Source organism: Perognathus longimembris, chromosome 9 (assembly GCF_023159225.1).
Source record: "Perognathus longimembris pacificus isolate PPM17 chromosome 9, ASM2315922v1, whole genome shotgun sequence".
Classification (NCBI taxonomy): Eukaryota; Metazoa; Chordata; class Mammalia; order Rodentia; family Heteromyidae; genus Perognathus; species Perognathus longimembris.
The window spans coordinates 64,934,495-64,951,008 of record NC_063169.1 but is presented as its reverse complement, the minus strand read 5'-3'; the positions used below and the strand labels follow the sequence as shown (position 1 = coordinate 64,951,008).

At 43.4% G+C, this 16,514-nt stretch overlaps 1 protein-coding gene across 2 annotated transcripts in view; it reads left to right on the top strand.

Moving 5' to 3' along the window:
* The first annotated feature begins 2,273 nt into the window (after window positions 1-2,273).
* Ipcef1 (interaction protein for cytohesin exchange factors 1) overlaps window positions 2,274-16,514 on the top strand; it is a 115,129-nt gene continuing 100,888 nt past the window's right edge. For both annotated transcript variants that reach the window (XM_048354325.1, XM_048354324.1), the window contains exon 1: window positions 2,274-2,387. In XM_048354325.1, the coding sequence (XP_048210282.1) occupies window positions 2,366-2,387 (22 nt within the window). In that variant the 5' untranslated portion in view covers window positions 2,274-2,365. The remainder of the gene's footprint in view (window positions 2,388-16,514) is intronic.

The window sequence follows — 16,514 nt, the reverse complement described above, 5'->3', positions numbered from 1 at the left end:
TCATTTGGGAGATGGAGTACTTTGGGTGTGGATAGAAGCAAGGCTATATATTGGGGAATTCTGACCTCCGTGTTTCAGGTGACTCTGAACATCAGAGAGACGGTTATCACTTGCATTGAGTCCTATTTATGCTTGCTGTGACTAAATGGCAAGTTATTCTTTTTATTGAAAGCGTGTCAGCCACCTTACTAATTCTAGGATATGTCTTTGTTTTTTGTTTTAGATTTTTGCTTGCAGGTTAATTTATTTCTTGGGGATAGGACGGTGAAGGCTGTGAAGTTTTTCAGGTCTGTGATATGAAAACTTAGGTTTGCTGTGTGATCCTGCTGACGACTAGGCTCGAATCCTATACGGTGCTGGGATGGAAGGCTCGGATTTTATTTCAGGACTATGCTTTCAATTTTTATCTCTGGATGTGTCTTCCTGTTTGCTGGTCTTGGATTTGATAGAGGCAACCTGAATTTGGATCCAAGATTTACCTACTAGCGTAAACATGCTTCTAATATAGTTTACTCTGATGGCTTGTCACCTCCCGAAACGTGGTATGTCATCTCCTCCTCTTTCATGTACATGGGACCAAGTGACCACTGAGGTGAAGGTACCAAAGTGCCTTGCTTTCCTTCTGTCTCATTGTCACCTCCATCCCATGAAGCCATTTTGGAAGCCTCCCTGTGGGAAGGTTCATATGGGGAGACAAGCAGGAGTGGATTCAGGGCAGAAAGTGTCATTGAATCAATGACAGTGCAATGGCCCATGAGACCCTGGCATCAGCCAACCACAAATGTATGCGTTTCTTTCCTCCACTGAACTTGAGACGTCTGTAGTCCCAGCAGACGTCTTGACTTCAGCCTGCTGGAAGGTCAGTCTTCTACTGCAGAGCCCTAAAGAGCACAGCTAAACCACAGATTTTTGACCCAGAAACCATGCGATAAAAGACATTTGTTGTCTTACTACATGAACCAACAGTGCCTGGCAGTAAAGTTAATCAGAGAACCTGTTATGCGAGCTGCTGCTGCAGAGTGGTAAGGAAGACTCTCTCTCTCTTTTTTTTTTTTTTATATCCTATACTACTTTTTCCAAGTGTATTGATACTGCCTTTCATGTAGAGCATTACAAATTGTTGGGGGAGGAGAAAAGAGAAATTTAGGGAAAGACTGAACCTAAAAGACACTGATGACTAAAATGGAGCCCCTTGCCAGCCACAGGTGGCTCACGAACCTGTAATCCTGGCTACTCAGGAGGCTGAGATCCAAGGACTGACATTAAAAGTGGCCAAATGGGGGCTGGGGATATAGCCTAGTGGCAAGAGTGCCTGCCTCGGATACACGAGGCCCTAGGTTCGATTCCCCAGCACCACATATACAGAAAACGGCCAGAAGCGGCACTGTGGCTCAAGTGGCGGAGTGCTAGCCTTGAGCGGGAAGAAGCCAGGGACAGTGCTCAGGCCCTGAGTCCAAGGCCCAGGACTGGCCAAAAAAAAAAAAAAAAAAAAAGTGGCCAAATGCTTCTTCTTCCCATGATGCCTTCAGTGCCTATTCAATCATGCGCATGCATGAGCCATCAAGCAATCATCCCAAAGCCCAAGGGAGGAGATCGAGAGCAGCCCTGTACTACAAAAACCAACTTCTGAGAAGACTCCTTGGGCTCCTTTTCGGGACCTTCTTCTGAAGGACTCTCCCTACTTTTCTTTCAGTTTCAAATAAACTTGCTCTGTCTGCATAAAAACATTAAAAAATAACACCCCAGACTATACAGATAACCCCAATTAACCAGCAAAGAGCGGAAGTTAGAGGTGTGGCTCAAGCGGTAGAGCAAGAGCCTTGAGCAAAAAGGCCAAGCAAGAGGCAAGGCCTTGTGTTCAAGCCCCAGTACTGGAACACACACACACACACACACACACACACACACACACACACACACACACCCCGATGTATGCACCTGAACCCAATATGGCAAGAACAACTCTGCAAGGCCTCTCAACCTTATGCCTATAAATGAACATCCTTGCCTCTAAAACAGGAAGGAAAAGGCGGATGGGTGGTTCCATCCATGTGTCTTGAAGACACTGGGCAGTCTTTAGTGAGAAGTAAGGTTGGACAGATGGGCCCTTCATGCTGTGAGGTGCTGTGAGCTAGAGGCAGGAGCCAGGGAGGGTTCCAGAACAAGAAGGAAGAACAATAGAATTGAGGAAGTAGAGATGACACTTCCCCTTCTTTCAATAGAGCTTTATTTTCTGGTCCCCTTCTAATAGTGGCCCTGTGAAAGGAGCCTACAGAGCCAGGGCTGCTTAGAGTGGGATCCTTCACCTTGGCCTGAGACATTATTATGAGTTTCCTGAATCCACTGACAGAGAGGCAGCTTTTGGATGTACTCTCCTTATAGAGCATGTAAGTAAAGTTATTCTTTGTCTGAGATGTAAGATGTAATTGCTTGGCAGGTGAGGATGGTTTGACCCCTGGGACCCTTGCACTGCCTGGGCGAATCCTGAAGTCTGGAAAGTGGCTCCTGAGAGACAGCGTTTGCTCAGCATTTCCTGGAGCTGCTGCTGTGAAGTCAAGTGCTTCGCGCTCTCTGGTTCAGCTGGAGCTTGTGAGAGGAGGGAGCTGTGGCCCTCTGCTTTTCTCCTCAAATGGGGGCTATCCTGAGAGCCTCGGGGTCTGCAGCGTATGGCTGGATGTCAAAAGCTCACGGCAGCATGTGTGTGGGGGTCCTGGAGGGCTCATTTGGGGAAACGCTCTGTGACCACTGTTTAGAGAGAGTGCTTCTTTAAAAAATTCTTTTCTTTTTCAGAATCCCCCTTTGCATGCAGATAGCTATAGGGGATTTTGCTCCTAGATAAAGGTCACAGGCTAGACAAAATATCTGTGGTATGAAAATGAGGGCTACGTGTCGGTTCAGAGGCTTTTTATAAAAGGCATCTATGTGTTTGGCATTCTTTGCATTGGTATATGAAAAAGAATTTAATTATAGGGTCTGGGTTAGAACCTGCCAAGGCATCTTTAACTATGGTGGTGGACTTTATTAGCTTTTAGGTGCCAATGAATTCTTAGTACAATCTTAGGAATCCACTAGTAAGATAGAGAGTGCAGTTTCTCTATAGCAATTATTTACATAGACAATGGGAACAGAAAGAAGCGAGGTCTCTATGTGTTCACATCCTAAAGATGAAGAGGAGAAAAAGGTGACCGAAGTGTAGACCCTTGCTGTTGTGTTTGGTCTTCTCCTTTTAAATTTCTTTCCTTCCCTGTCTTTATCTATAGGGAGGGGCTTTTGGATAGAGGGTCTGCGCATGACTGTTTCAAGTGAATTACATTAAGCAAATGTATAGCATCAGAGTATGGAAATAGGAAGTTCTTCCCTGCGGTGGTGTGCTGTGGCAATAAGTGATAAGAAATTACTTCATGCCTATTGCTTGAGACTTTCCTTTTGACTTGTGTATTCTCCTTGAACAACTCACTTCTGCTTTCCATCCAGCTTGGAGACTCGGCAGGGTGAGCTGGGAGCCAAAGCGGCGCTTGCAGTTTGCAAGTAGGTTTAATGTGACAAATAGTGGGTAGAAGAAAATACTAAAAAAAAAATTGTGTTTTCCAGTGTTAAAGAAAACTCTGCAAATGGAGGTTGTTAGTGTACGTCTAGGGTTAATGTCTTCCCCTTCATATACACGTGGTAATATTTGTTAAGTGAATGATTGGGATTGTTCATGAGCATGGCAGGGTAGTCATAGCTTTTATTTCAGTTATTCAGGCACTGAAGGAAGTACAAGTGGGAGAAAGTCAGTGTGAAGCAGAGTAAGATATGAAATTCAGAGAGCTGGCACACGACCGTAGGTCAACCAAGTAAGAAGTGGCTGAATGGTTGAGTTGGAGAGGGTGGAGATGATGGTGAAGGTGATGACAGGACAGGTGCAGATGATAGAGGGGTCGGGGGGGGTGATAGAGACAGCGCTTAAGAGTTGCTGATGGCAGCGATGGTGGTGGTGTATGTAGAGACAATGGAGGTGACGGCAGAGCTGCTGGAGGGGCCGGTGGAGGTGATGGAGAGCGTCATGTTAGTGATGGGTGAGTTGGTGGCAGTGCCGATAGAGATGTTGCGGATGGAGGAGGTGGCTTCGAAGTGGTGGGAGTGGCAATAAGGATGGAAAAGGTGGAGAGATGGAAAGATGGTAGATGCAGCCAAGAGAAAATACAGTCTGGGGTCAAACACCTGTGTTCAAACCTCTACCTCCCACTTCCTGCTGTGACAACCTCTGACTCTATAAAGTGGTGATTATAAAATATTCATCTTGGGCCTGGGAGTGCGGCTTCACAGTGGAGTGCTTGCCTAGCATGCACGAAGCCCTGGGTTCGATTCCTCAGCACCACATATGCAGAAAAAGCTGGAAGTGGAGCAATGGCTCAAGTGGCAGAGTGTTAGCTTTGAGCAAAAACTAGCTCAGGGACAGTGCTCAGGCCCTGAGTTCAAGCCCCAGGACTGGCAAAAAGAAAAAAAATCGATCTTTTTGTGTTGTGTTGGGACTAGAAATGGGATTGCCAAGTGCCCGCCATGCCATGTGTCTTCACTAAGTAACAACCCTCCACGTATTTCCTGCAGTGTTCAAATCACCATAGCCAGACTTAAAAATGTAAACACTAATTTATCTTTTATCCTCTCTTTTTTGGTGCATTTTTCTAAGTTTTATAAAATGGACAGAATTTTTTTTTTCAAAGACATGCTACTATGCTGGGCCTGGGTGTCTCAGGCCTGTGACCCTAGTGACTCAGTAGGCTGAGACATGCCAGATCATAGTTCAAGGCCAGCCTGGGCAGAAAAGTCTGTGCAAATCCATCTCCATTCACCAGCAAAATACCACACTGGAGGCCTGGCTCAAGTGGTAGAGCTTCAGCCGTGAGAAAACTAGGCCAAGTTGGGAGTGTGTAGTCTTGCGTTCAAAGCCTAGTACTGGCAGACACACAGAGGACTCATTGCTTTATGTCTGAATGTATGTCTCCAAAAACTCACGTGGAGCTTAAGACCACTGTAGAGTCTTTGGGGGAAGTGATGAGGAACAGAGGGCTTGCCTTCAGAAATAGGATAATTCCTCTATCAAGGAGTTAAAGGAGGGAGGCCTTACGCCCTTCCATCATGAGAGAACACAGCAGCCATCATTTACAACAGCCAGACCCTCATCGCACTGCAAATCTGTGCGTGTCTTGGCCCTAGACTTGACTGTCTTTCAACTGCCAGAAATAATTTCTGTCATTTGTAAGTCACCCAGTCTATGGCATTTTGTTTCAGAAGACAGAAAGGACCAAGAAAACCATTTACTAAAAATAAACATTCTAAGTGAAGAAGAAATGCTGGAAAGGATAGAGTAAAACTCTCATACACTGTTGGTAGAAATGTAAAATTGTATCATTATGGGCAACAGTGTCCCTCAAAAAGGAAAAGTAGATCTATCATATGACTTATATGTCTCATATATCAACATACCAAAGAGATGACTGCATGTTTATTTATTGCTTCACCCATTCACGGATTAATAAAATGTTCTATATGTTTGCAAAAAAAAATAAGCATTATAAGCTTGGTCATCAGAAATGTGACTTCCCCTCTTCCCCTATAGCTAGTCTCGATAAGGAAACACTATCAATAAAATGGTGTTTATAAATATTCTCATATTCTATTGTTGTCAAAAACATTCAGATCACAACCCTTTCAATGACACAAAAAATACTACAGCAAAACAAGACTGAGTTGGACTTTGCTAACGTCTTTGAAGGGAGGATTTAAAGCTGATGGTTAATTCTGTCTCTTTACTTAAAAAAACTTTAAACTAGTAAAACATACTTAGCCTATTGTAAGAATGTGAGTACACAAAAAGTTCAAGATACTAACAAATGAACAGAAACTTAACCCTCTTTTAGTCTTCTGCCAAAGATAAATCAAAAGTGTGTGTGTATGTGTATGTGTGTGTGTGTGTGATATTGTGCCAAAGTTTGTGGTTCATTGCAATGTAAGAAGTGGAACTTAAAATTTATGGTATTTAGTCTTCATAAGGGGGTCACCTTTGTGGTTTATGAGTGCCACAGAATTATATGCCTGTTGCAAAATGAGAACCAACAAGAAGAGTCATATCCAGGGCTCTTGGGTCTGATTAATTCCTAGAATCAAATGAAAAGGGTTATTTTCTTTGAATGATTATATTGGATGACTTTCTAGCAAGTTCACTAGTCAACTCAGAAGTTTATAGCTTTATGTTGCCCAGAGTTAAAATAGTTCATTTTTAAAGGAATGTCAAAATATCTTTATCATGTTGGTATAAGTGTGTGTGTGGAAGTCAGAAACACATTTTTGAAGAATCAAGAGATCATTGATTTTGGTCCTGCTGTCTCTCAGTGCACATGTCACTGTAGAGACTAAAAGAAAACATTTTGGCTTATAATTCCTGTTTAGAAATGATTGAATAACAGGTAGTTGTGAGAAAAACAGGTATAGAATTGAAAAAAAAAATTGAGCAAGAAAAGGCACCCGTCCATGCTGTTAACAGGGATAGAAATACTTGTAGAAGGGTAAAAGTTAGCCAGCTAAAACTCACTCTCAGATTGCCAGATCATGGATGAGCTGTTGTTGTTATTGTTTTTAAAGGTATTTATCCTCTTAAAATACAGCCTGAGGGCTGGGAATATGGCCTAGGGGTAGAGTGCTTGCCTCGAATCCATGAAGCCCTGGGTTCGATTCCTCAGCACCACATATATAGAAAAAGCCATAAGTGGTGCTGTGGCTCAAGTGGCATAGTGCTAGCCTTGAGCAAAAAGAAGCTCAAGGACAGTGCTCAGGCCCTGAGTTCAAGCCCCAGGATGTCCTGGCAAAATAAACAACAACAAAACCCCCTCCACAAACTCCCAAACAGTAAAATACAGCCTGATATTCTGTGACAGCCAGTTAAGGTTAAAATTGAACGCTTTCATCAGACAATCTAGTATGCAATATTATGAATTAAAATAAGAGCAGTAGTATAAAAGAACAGCAAATAAAGTCCATGGGATTTCCTGAATTTTTAATATAATGGACCATTAATAAAACTAAAAAATATTTGCAGGCAGTATGATCAGCATTTTTATTTTTACACTTTTTAATTAGCATTTAGTTGTATTTGGATTTTAAAATAGTCCTGGGGAGGGCTGGGGATATAGCCTAGTGGCAAGAGTGCCTGCCTCGGATACACGAGGCCCTAGGTTCGATTCCCCAGCACCACATATACAGAAAACGGCCAGAAGTGGCGCTGTGGCTCAAGTGGCAGAGTGCTAGCCTTGAGCGGGAAGAAGCCAGGGACAGTGCTCAGGCCCTGATTCCAAGGCCCAGGACTGGCCAAAAAAAAAAAAAAAAAAAAAAAAAAATAGTCCTGGGGAATAGTACATACTACTTACCTTCTTGAAAAGGAATCTAAGAGACAAATACCGGGTTTTCCCACAATCCAGTTGGGCAGAGGTCGTTGTGGCATTGAAGGCCAGTTGTCTAGGTAGGTCCTTTCTACACAATTCTGTGTTGTTTTCATGGACATTCCAGAATTTCTTCTTCAACATAGCAACTGGAGGCCAAGAATTAGGCGACCAAGGTTAAGAATGAGCAGATTTGCTTCCTAGTTTGAAATCTCCCTAAGTGGAATTCCTTTCCACTTCCTTGCTGAGAAGGTGGTGGGAAAGAATTTCTCTCTTCTGGGAACTGCCCGTCCCTGGTGCCACTGCGCATGTGTGATGGCCAAGGGACCCCTTAGCAGTTCATTCCCATGATGGTGCCAGTGCTGCCCACCCAGCAGCAATTAAAGAGGCCAGGAGGGACTCACAGAGCCCTCCTTTGTGCATCCACAGCCCCAGTCCAGATGTAAAATAGCCCCATCACAATTAGAACCCCTCATGCTGTTTTTTTTTTTAAATCTGTATCTTATCTCAGTTGAAAATATCCAGTTTCTACTTTGAGTATACATGAAGCTAAATTGATGGGGCTCAGTACCACATTCCATTTTCCACATAGATCTAGAGGTTAAGAGATCCAAGGACTCGCCTGTGGCACAGAATAGTTGTTTGCTACCAAGGAAGGCCTTGAACTTCTTCACACTGAGTCTTCTCCTGTATAAAAGCTGAGAGAGAAAAAATACCTAAGTAATGTATTTTGTTGTGTGGATCAGATGAGATTCCATAAATATGCTTTGAAGGGATATGCTCTGAGCAAAGTATAAAAAGGTACTAGTAGACCTCCTATTTTTTTTTATACCTCCCCCCTTTAAAAACCATATAGCATTTCAATTGTCATATGAGAGCTTTATTGGAAGATAAGAATTAGATTAGAAGTAGTGGGTATGGATGTAATAGGACAAATTGTAAAAATAGATCTTAAGGAGGCTGAGATCTGAGGATCAAATTTCAAAGCCATCTGGGACAAAAAAGTCTATAAGACTCTTATCTCTAACCAGGAAAAAAAATAGCCAGGAGTAAAGCTGTAGCTCAAATGGTAGCTCACTAGCCTTGAGCAACAGAGCTAGAGGACAGCCACTGGGCCTTGAGTTTAAGCCCCAGTACTGGTAAAACTAAAACAAATACCCCACCCCATGATCTTCAAGTTATCCCCAAAGAATTTCCTTATTTAGAAATAGGATAATGGTACATGGTGAGGCCATATTGCAGCGCTGTGAGCCCTGATCCAATACAACCGGTGTCTATAAAGAAGATACGCATGTGGGGAGAGAAACCACAGGAAGAACGCCATGTCAGGAGGCAGCTACAACGCAAGGATGCCAAGCTTTGTCAGCTATCACCGGAGCTGGGACATCCCCCGATCCTCTTCAGCTTTCAGTGGGACTTTGGCCCTGCTGACTCCTTGACTTCAGAGTCCTGGCCTCCAGTACTGTGAGAGAATAAATTTCTGTTGCTTTCAGGCACGAGGTTTGTGGCACTTTTTTTCTTTTTTCTTTTTTTTTGGCCAGTCCTGGGGCTTGAACTCATAGCCTGAGCGCTGACCCTGGCTTCTTTTTTTGCTCAAGGCTAGCACTCTACCACTGGAGCCACAGCGCCACTTCTGGCTTTTTCTATAGATGTGGTGATGAGGAATCAAACCCAGGGCTTCATGTATACGAGGTGAGCACTTTACCACTAGGCCGTATTCCCAGCCCGGTTTGTGGTACTTTGGTACAACAATCCTAGGAAATGAATTTGAAGGTTGAGGAATAGAAGTCATTTGAATTGGTGGTCACAAACCCCTTCTACGTGTCTGGCAAAGCCTTCTGGGAACTAAATCCTATGTGGCTCATTTCTCTGACCTGAACTTGTGGTGTTGGGACTCAGACAGTAGATTCAGTTCATCATTGAATGGGAGTGCATGAACACACTGCACAATGAAGCATATTTATGAAATGAAAACCAGGCTATTGTGAGAACCACAGAAGGGCATCCTTTCATAAATGAAGTCTAGCTAGAATCCGGATTATTGTGCCAAATGTGGTCGTTTGCTAGATTTGGAATATCAGCTGTGCTTTGCCATTTCAAATTGAATAATGAAAAAAAGTTCAAATATTCTGACTTGGAAATGGATGTGATGTGATGGTTCTTGGTTCCAAAAATAAAATTTAAGGCTCCAATCTAAGCAGAGAACAAGCAGAAACTCCCAATTAATGTGTGCTCGATCATTTTAGTGCTTGTGTCTATAAGTGTTGATCACTTGAATGTATAAATATAGATGGGACCTCCATAGGGGTGTGTGTGTGTGTGTGTGTGTGTGTGTGTGTGTGTGTGTGTGTGTGTGCTTGCCTGTACTGGAGCTTGAGCCACACTTCTGCTGTCTTTTGCTGGTTAACTGGAGATTGACGTATGAAGGAATTTTCTGCCTAGGTTGGCTTCAAATCTCAATCCTCAGAGCTCAGCCTCCTGCATCCTGAATAGGGATTTTAATGTCAGCATAAATAGCCAGGATTTCAAGCATGTTCTTAGATTTCTCTGTAACTTAAGAGTCTCTTAAGTCTCCTTTTTAGGAGTGTTTAAATTACATTAATTCCTATTATCATTGTTATCACTAGCACAATAACTTTTTTAAAAAGGAAATCATCATTGTAGGAAGGAAGAGTAATTGAATCTGTACAAGACTCAAAACAGAGTTATTCCCTCCCTGGATTCATCTTCAGGCTTCTTTAGACTTGTTATTAATTTTACATGATATTTTCATGACATTTAAGAGTAGTTTGTGATTGGGTAGATTCTTTCAGTTGCCTAGCCTATAAGTTTGTTTCCCTGATTTTCATGAAGGAAACTACTTTCGTAGGAGTTCTATACACTGATTACTAGACTCAGAAAGGAAGAACTTATATTTGCTTATAAGCAAATAGATAAAATGATATGTAGGTAGATAGGAAGATAGATACATGCATACATACATACCTGGAGAGATACTGAACCTTGGGGAAAATAGGAAAATAGAGCTCATAGGAAAGAAAATGGAACCAATTGAAAACAATACAGAGGAACTTCAACTTGACATTAAGGCTATTTCCTCCTCCTCCTCTCTCTCTCTCTCTCTCTCTCTCTCTCTCTCTCTCTCTCTCTCTCTCTCATTTCCTCCTATAAAACACACAGTAATTGTGTTTAAGGTGTTACAGAAAGATAATTAACTCACATATTAAGTTATATTTTTAACAGGAAACCTTAAATTCTTTGAAAAAAGTAAGCAAATTTCTATAAACACGAAACACAAACACATTAGACTTCTTGCTAGTGATTATTCTGTTTCAATAGCTCAGATTGTGAAATAATACTGGGAAAATATGCAATCGTTTTATAGACCAATAGTAATATTTTGAGTCTCATCAATTTCCTAAGCATGTTGGAAGATTCAGCAATACTAGCAAATGAATGGTTATAACATGATGTTGTGTTCATTTACTTAGAGGGCTGGTCATTTAAAGCAACTTTTTTCTTTCCACTCATTAGAAATGTGAAGCAAATTAGTTTTCCATTCTAGTTCCTTGTTAGGTCATACATCCCAACTTTGCACTCTGACAAAAGAGTTATTCTCATTAGTGAGTATGAATGTTAATCCTGTAATTCAGTAAGGCTTGTTTATGAACATTTAGCATCTTCCAAATGCTAATTGAATACTTAATATTTTCTAGGTAACATGTCAGGTATTTCATTGCACCAGAATGGATGAGATCACTTTTGAAATCCTTGTAAAATCACATGAACGAACCCTGCCTCTTCTTGGTTAGGTTCAGTTATAGCCATACCGGATGAACTTGAACTCACCTGGTTAATATGTTCAAGGTTTTCCATCTAGAGCTGGTTTTGCTCTGGAACACAGCCTCTAAAATTTTTGGCACTTGGATTTTCAACTTGATTAATCAACCAGAGCAGCTTTTGCGTAAGCAGTGGAGACTTGGGGAGGGACTGTCCGACAAGGTTTGCACCGGCCACTAGAGTATTACTTAGTTTTATTTTTTGAGTAGCCTCAAACATTCCAAAGTTATGTTCAGATCAGTTGGCTGAGGAGAAACACCAGGCCCCCAGATATTCTGAACTGAGAAGTCAACACAGGGAAAGAGGTGCCAAGAACTCACCAAGGTGTGAATAAGTGAGCTGAGCAAGGGATGATTCCTGACTCCCCAGGAAGTGACTTGGCTTTCCAGTTGGTGGTCCTGACCTGGCCAGGAATGCCTGACCTGAGGCACGGCCATTTGCATTTTGCTTTCACCCTTCCTGTGCACTGTCCACCAGGCCTCCTTTCTGTACTGGACTGAGTTCAAGGTTTGCAATCCACCCACTCCTCCTCCCTACATCCTATAACCTCATGTTTCTGACTGGTGTGGAGGTGCGTCTTTTGCTAAGAAATGGTAACCCTGGCTGGTGAGGCATCCTAGGCAATTCCTGGAACTTTCTAGAAAGTGAGAGCCATTGAGGTGACCCTCGAGCAAAGGCAGAAATTCGAGTTGAAGTTGGCTCCCTCTTGCTCATAGAGCTCTTCCAACAAGGTTGCGTCGATGCCCACATCCTCTGGACTTCATGGCCTCTATCCTCAGTCTGCAATGTGGTGATTACAGGGAGTTAGTGTGCACTAAGTGCATGTGGTGTACTCATTACCTAAATTCTTAATCAAATAACTCTAGGAAGTGTTATTAGTTAGCTCTCTTCAGATTAGGAAACAGGTTCAGATAGCTTAAAAAAAATGGGTCAAGTTCTCATATAAATGGTCTTGTAAGGATTCCAGTGCCAATATTTTCACATGGGAGTCAGGATGCAAACCTGTGTAACCCAAAATTCAAGGATGGCGCTTCCTTGATAGATGACGGGTGATAGAGAAGGATGACAGGAAGATGCAGCTTCATTCATCTTTGCCCCCACTCCTGGAACACAGTGTGTCATGTGAGCCCAAAGGAAAACTTCTCTGGGTGTGTAATCATTTTAGGAATGTTTGGCACAGATTTTCCTAAGCACCAAGGGAAGTGTTGCTCTGAAAACATTTCCAGATCAAAGCTGAGGGGTTGGGCTGAGGCTAAGGGTGATGGGGATATTTGTCTCCAAGAGTTCAGGCTGAAAGGTAGAAGGAAAAGGAGCTGAAGAGACAATTTCAGTCATTGTCAGCTGTTATTCCACAGTATGATTGGAGCACCCATTTTTGACCGGGTTTTGTCTGTAGGATTGTCCGGCTCCAACTTTTGACCCTCCTACTTCAGCCCCCTCAGTGCTGGGACGATAAGAGGGCACCACTACACCCAGCTTCCAGTGTGGATTTAACTCTAGATTCCAAAGTAGCATCCTCTTGCTAGCAAGTGTGCCCCCATCACTGGCATTATTGTAGTCTAAACATATGAAGAGTTATATCACAGAGAGGGCTGATGGCTCTCCTTATACTCATTGGAGGGTACATAGAGCGTTGAAAGCAAATAAAGTCTGCCAAATTGGTTGATTGATTGGTTTGGATGCTGTCCCTTAGCTTTTTTGCCCAAGGCTGATGTTCTACTACATGAGCCCCAGGGTCCATCTCTAGCTTTTTGGTGGTCAATTAGAGATGAGTCTAATGGACTTTTCCTGCCTGGGCTGGCTTTGAACTGTGATCCCCAGATCTCAGCCTCCTGTGTAGCTAAGATTATAGGCATGAGCCACGAGGGTATGTGTGGCTGGCTAGCTAGCTAGAGTCTCTCTTCTTCCCTTAATATTTAAGGGTTAACATTGCTTAACAGTGCTTTTCTGCAATCACCATTGGTCTCTTACTTAAGCCTTTTTGTTCTAAGGCAGCACTGTTGCTTAATCCTCTTTCCTAGCCAACCTGCTCACTCAGGTAAGGTTAGCCTTCCTCATTCTTCCACTGCTTGTCTGTAATCAGTGACCCCAGGGGCTCTTGCTTGGAGCCAGCCGTGGTCCCGAGGCCAGGCTGCCCGCCCCCTGCTTGCTTCTCTATTGCTCAGGCATGTCGGGCTGTTCCTGCTGCGGAAGCCCAGGCTTTGCCTGATCTCTACCAGGTGTCCTGTTTTCTGGTACAAAGGACAGCCTGACATTCTTCTGCTCATTCAAATGTCACTTGATGTGCTGAGACTTTCAAGAAGTGCGATGAAGAGCCAAGCTTAGAAAGGTTTTTTTTTTTTTGGTTGTTATGGCATAGCAAAAGCTTTTTCAACCAGCCACCAGTGGCTCACACTGAGCTATTCAGGAGGCCGAGACTCAGAGGACTGAGATTTGAGGCCAGTGCAGGGAGAAAAGCCCGAGAGGTTCCATCTCCCAAAATAACAGCAAAAAGCCAGGCTGGAGGTGTGATTCATGTGACAGAGCAGCATCCAAACAAGCACACTAAGAGTGAGGCTCTATGTTCAAGCACCGGTAGTGACCAAAACAACAACAAAAAGGTTTGCTCTCTTTAATCCTGGAAAACCTAGAGAAATTCCATGAATTCACATTCAGTGTCTGAACCTTTTACATTTTGGCACAAATTCAGGGCCTTGTGTTTGTTAGGCAGTCACTGTCTATATCTTTTTTTTTTTTTTTTTGCCAGTCCTGGGCCTTGGTCTCAGGGCCTGAGCACTGTCCCTGGCTTCTTCCCGCTCAAGGCTAGCACTCTGCCACTTGAGCCACAGCGCCGCTTCTGGCCATTTTCTGTATATGTGGTGCTGGGGAATCGAACCTAGGGCCTCGTGTATCCGAGGCAGGCACTCTTGCCACTAGGCTATATCCCCAGCCCGACTGTCTATATCTTAAAAGCTGGCAAGGAGGAAACTTTCCCTCTTCTTATTTATTTATTTATTTATTTTTGGCAAGCTGTTTCAGTTTTATTCTTGTTCAAGTCTTTGAGAAAGAGACTTCCTTCTAGATCCTAAATGCCTGCTCTCATGGAGTCTCCAAGGTCTGGATGCTTTACGACCTACGGGGTGTGTTCCAGCAGATTTTTTCATATTGACACAAGGACTTCATTTTGCCTGTGGCGGAGCAGATAGTAATGCACCCACAGACAACGCTGACTCTTCTGCAGGTCAAGTGACCTCCAAGACCATGCCACTAGTGAGAAGTTGAGCTCAGGCTCGAGCCTGTTGACTGTCTCTTACATAAGGCCCTGTCGCCCCATCGTCACGCTTAGATCGTCTGTTGATTCATCATCCACATAAAGTTTGAGCTCAAGTCTATCTTCTTCTCCTTCATGTCTCTCGTCTGGATCTGCCAGGGAGGTAGTCCGAATCTTTCATGTAGATGGGCAGGGAGGCCCTTACTCATTTGTTTTTGATGCAATGCTAATGATTCAGTAGACATATTCATTAACACCAAGCATAGTTTAGGACGGAGAGACTTTTGTGTGCTCTGACTTGCCATTTGCTGACTAGAGAACAGAGGTCCCCAAAATGTCTGGGATCCCCAAATGGATCCCCCCCACTTGCTAATGGTAAATAACCAGTTCAGTTCATAGGCTAGAGTTGTTCCTCGTGAACAGCAGAGTTAAATCTGGGTTAAAATTAGTATATTCGTTGAGGTGAGTGGTCTTTCAAGTCCTGAGGGGTTATTAATATCAGTGTGTGAAGGAGCCAATCAGATCCTTTGATCTGAGAAAGAGCTTTGTAAGATTGCCAAGCCATTTGGCGCACAATTAATACATGCTTGATTCAGACCCGTGAAATGACCGCATCATTTACAACTGAAGATTCTTTCAGCTTTCCTTATTTAAATGTCTGTCTAATGAAGGGGTCCTCCTTTGCATTGGAAGATGATAAATTTACTTCATCTTCTCTCTCTCTGTCTCTCAATACTTTTTCATCAAGGCTTTGTAAGCACAAAATATTAAGGTTGAGGAAAAATGTAAATGAGTTGGCTTGTTTGAGCATCTGCTTCAGGAAGGTTGTGAATTGCATCAGGAAATGAAAGATGATGGAGTGTTGCTTCTTTGTATTTCCAGGAGGCTGGAGTTAAGTGGGGTTAACAAATGCTTGGTTTGCCATTCGACCATATTCCCTCTTAGTCTCCTCATCCACAGTCCTCACCAGTGTCTGTACCGGGACTGCTCTGAGATCAGATGACTTAGATGTCAGCCATTTTGAGAGCTCTGGGTCGCACACATTTTTGTTGACCGCTTTTGCTAACCTGGTGATGGTCCTGTTTTACAATAGAGGCCTGTGCCTGGTCTCCATTGCTCTCTTGTGCTTACCCTGCTGATTGGCAACTTTTTTTCTGGTGTGTGCAGGGGGTATTTATGCTGGCTTGCTAGCTAGTGGGCAGGTCAGTGATTAGAAATCTGCATGCGAGGGTGGGAGCACTTTAAAAGCATAGGCGATGTGGGGATTCAAACAGAACCATTGTAAAATACACGAGGCTCTAGTTTGATTTGCCGATGGAGAGAGAAGTTCTTCAAGGTTTTTGAAACTTTGTTAGTCAGATTTTTTTCCCCCCCAGTCCTGGGGCTTGGACTCAGGCCCTGAGCACTGTCCTTGGCTTCTTTTTTGCTCAAGGCTAGCCTACCACTTGAGCCACAGTGCCATTTCTGGCTTTTTCTATATATGTGGTGCTGAGGAATTGAACCCAGGGCATCATGGGTAGGAGGCAGGCACTCTACCACTAGGCCACATTCCCAGCCTCTAGTCAGAAAAATTTTAAACACACAATCACACCAAGTGACTCCTGTGAGCTTTCTGATATATTAGGCTTAGTCATCCGGGCACTAGCCTTCACACATTTCAATATAAGATGAGTTTGTCATGAAAAAGCAACCATGAGATTGAGCCACGGACCAGAGTTCACGCCTGTAATCCTAAGTATGGGGGAGGATTGAGATTCAACGCCAGTTCTTCAGATGCCTTCTCAGTCCACAGCTGGTCACAGGAAGCATGCTTGTCGTCCCAAACTACCAGGGAGGCCAAGGGTGGGAGGATCACAGTGCCAGCCCAGCCTGGACGTAAAAGTCAGTGAGACTAGATGATCATGGCACATGCCTGGGATCCCAGCAAGGGTAGGATTGCAGCTCAGGCATGTTGCTGAGCAGGAAGAAAACCAGCCAAAAACAGGGCTGGAAGTGTGGCTCAAGTA